The 2377-nt window shown below is 64.5% G+C and overlaps 1 protein-coding gene across 5 annotated transcripts in view; it reads left to right on the top strand.

Annotated features, from left to right (window-relative positions):
- The window catches only part of Tfr2 (transferrin receptor 2), a 13767-nt gene extending 11643 nt beyond the window's left edge, over nt 1-2124 (top strand). For all 5 annotated transcript variants that reach the window (XM_055606656.1, XM_055606653.1, XM_055606655.1 and 2 more), the window contains exon 19: nt 1570-2124. In XM_055606656.1, the coding sequence (XP_055462631.1) occupies nt 1570-1824 (255 nt within the window). In that variant the 3' untranslated portion in view covers nt 1825-2124. The remainder of the gene's footprint in view (nt 1-1569) is intronic.
- Nucleotides 2125-2377: the final 253 nt, after the last annotated feature.

Below are 2377 nucleotides of genomic sequence, written 5' to 3'. Positions count from 1 at the left end.
GATTCTAGGCAGGTGACCACTGAGCCACACCCAGCCCCTCACTGGGGATTCTAGGCAGGTGACCACTGAGCCACACCCAGCCCCTCACTGGGGGATTCTAGGCAGGTGACCACTGAGCCACACCCCAGCCCACCTTTCATTCACATTTTGAAAGAAAATCCTGCAGAGCTGCCCAGGATAATCCTGAACTCACTTTGTAGCCCAGGTAGACTTTGAACTTTTGATTCCATCCTTGCAAGTAACTAGTCTCATAGCATGTGCCCCAGGCCAGGCTCGGGAGTTGGATTTTGGGTGTCTGGGCATCGCGAAAATTTCTTACAAGGAGGTGAGTTGGCTGGACAGCGTGTGTAGACAGGACTGTGGAGAGGAGACTGCCGGAGGGGGAGCAGACTTCATGAAGGCTGTCTGCCCTTCGTACCGGCGCAGCCCGGTGGGAGCACAGCCGGAGGGCGGAGAAGGCCGCATCATCCTAAATGAGAGCGGCTGGCGCGTAGAGGGCGACCAGGGCCAGCAACTTCTGTTTGTTCAGTAGCAGGACTTCCGCTCCGCTGTGAGGCGGGCAGAGAAGCGAACTTAAGTGATGGAGCCAAAATTGAAGACGAGGGACTTTGACACCACAGCCTGTGCTCAGTGTCATGAAATAGAAAAACGGGGTAGGGGCAGGAACAGGACAGAAAGGAGAAAGCGGACCCGGGCCTGGCCCCCTTGACACAGGCCTTCCTGCCGTGCACGAAGCCCTGGGTTTCGACTCTGGTACCGATAGAACCGGGTGCGGGGACGCCTGTGTTCCTGTCTCTTCAGAGGCTGAGGTAGCTAGCCTTGGCCTGTCCAGAAGAGAAGAAAAGGGAGAAACGAGGGTGTCAGGGATGGAAGTAAACGCCTCACGCCCTCCCCACGTCCCCAGCCTCTGAGGAGCCTGGAATTCCAGCTCTCAGGAGGCACGCGGGGTCTCTGAGTTCGAGGCCAGCCTGGTCTAAGGAGTGAGTCCAGGACAGCCAGGGCTGCACGGGGAAACCCGTCTGGGAAAAAGAAAACAAAAAAGCTGATACGAGCGAGCCATGTCCAGATACCCCTAATTCTGTAGGGCAGGATCCCGTGAGAGATCTGGCCAAGGGACCTGGAGGCCGTGCCCACGGGCACGCGTGGACTACTGAGCGGACGTTTAAAGGGCGCGTGCGCGGTTCGCGTGGCGGTGCCCAGCTGTGAGTCCGCTCACTCGGGTCTGCGAGGCTGAACGGAGCTACCACGGCGGGTCTTTGTTTCAAAGGAGAGCAGGCTGGCAGGGCCGGAGGGTGTCCGCCGGGTGGGCGCGGGGTCGTGGCTCGAAGCCCGGTGCCCGGCGGGAGCCAGGCTCGGCGGCGGATGCCCGGACCTCAGGCCGGGGAGGCTCCCGCGCTGGCTCGGCCGGCCGGGGTGGCGCCGCAGCTCTGCCCGGCTACTGATGACGCCGAGGACGGGCGCTCCTGATTGGCTGAGGCTCTGCGCCTAGAGCGCGGCAGGGAGGAAGGGGCCGGCAGCCCCGGGCGCGGACGCGCGGGCACCTCCGCCTGCTCTCGCTGTGCCCTGCAGGTGGAGTTCTACTTCCTGTCCCAGTACGTGTCGCCGGCCGACTCCCCGTTCCGCCACATCTTCCTGGGCCAGGGGGACCACACCCTGGGGGCCCTGCTGGACCACCTGCGGATGCTGCGCGCCGACGGCGCCGGCCCGGGCCCGGGCTTCCAGGAGGGCCGCTTCCGGCGCCAGCTGGCGCTGCTCACGTGGACGCTGCAGGGGGCAGCCAACGCGCTCAGCGGCGACGTCTGGAACATCGACAACAACTTCTGAGGCGGGCGCCCGCCCCCCCGAGCGCACGCGGGTCCCCCCCGAGCGCCCGGGCCCCCCCCCCCCCCCCCCCCCGGCCCCCCCGGGTCCCCCCCCGCGCCGTGGCAGCGCTGCGGGCAAGGGTCCTCGTCCACGCCCTGGGCCTGCAGGGCGGGCGAGCCGTACTGTCGCCCTGGGACGTCGCTCTCGCTGCCGCCGGCCCTCTTGTGGATGAGGTGAACAGGGTCATTATCTATTACGAACAGGTGGCCTGTGCTGGGAGGCCCGAGGGGATTAGATGTCAATAAACCAACTGTAACCGTCCGTTTGTAAGAGTTCAGCTTCCTTTTGATGCCCTCCCTCCCCATCCGTCACTGGAGGCCTGGGGAGGAGGGACTGAAGGCTCCTGACAGCAGGCAGGACGCTCTGGACGGGGGAACTGCTCTGTGGCTAAGGGGACTGCCTGCAGATAATGGGCTCCAGGCAGGCGGACACCTCATCGGGACGATGCTTGCTGCTGAGTGGCAACCGTGGTCAGTCCGCAGGAGCCACGGGGTGACGGGAGAGAAACTGCTCC

Source organism: Psammomys obesus, unplaced genomic scaffold, assembly GCF_907164565.1.
Source record: "Psammomys obesus unplaced genomic scaffold, mPsaObe1.curated_primary_1811, whole genome shotgun sequence".
Lineage (NCBI taxonomy): Eukaryota > Metazoa > Chordata > Mammalia > Rodentia > Muridae > Psammomys > Psammomys obesus.
Note: the sequence above shows the minus strand (reverse complement) of the source record. Positions and strands in the feature narration are given on the sequence as shown.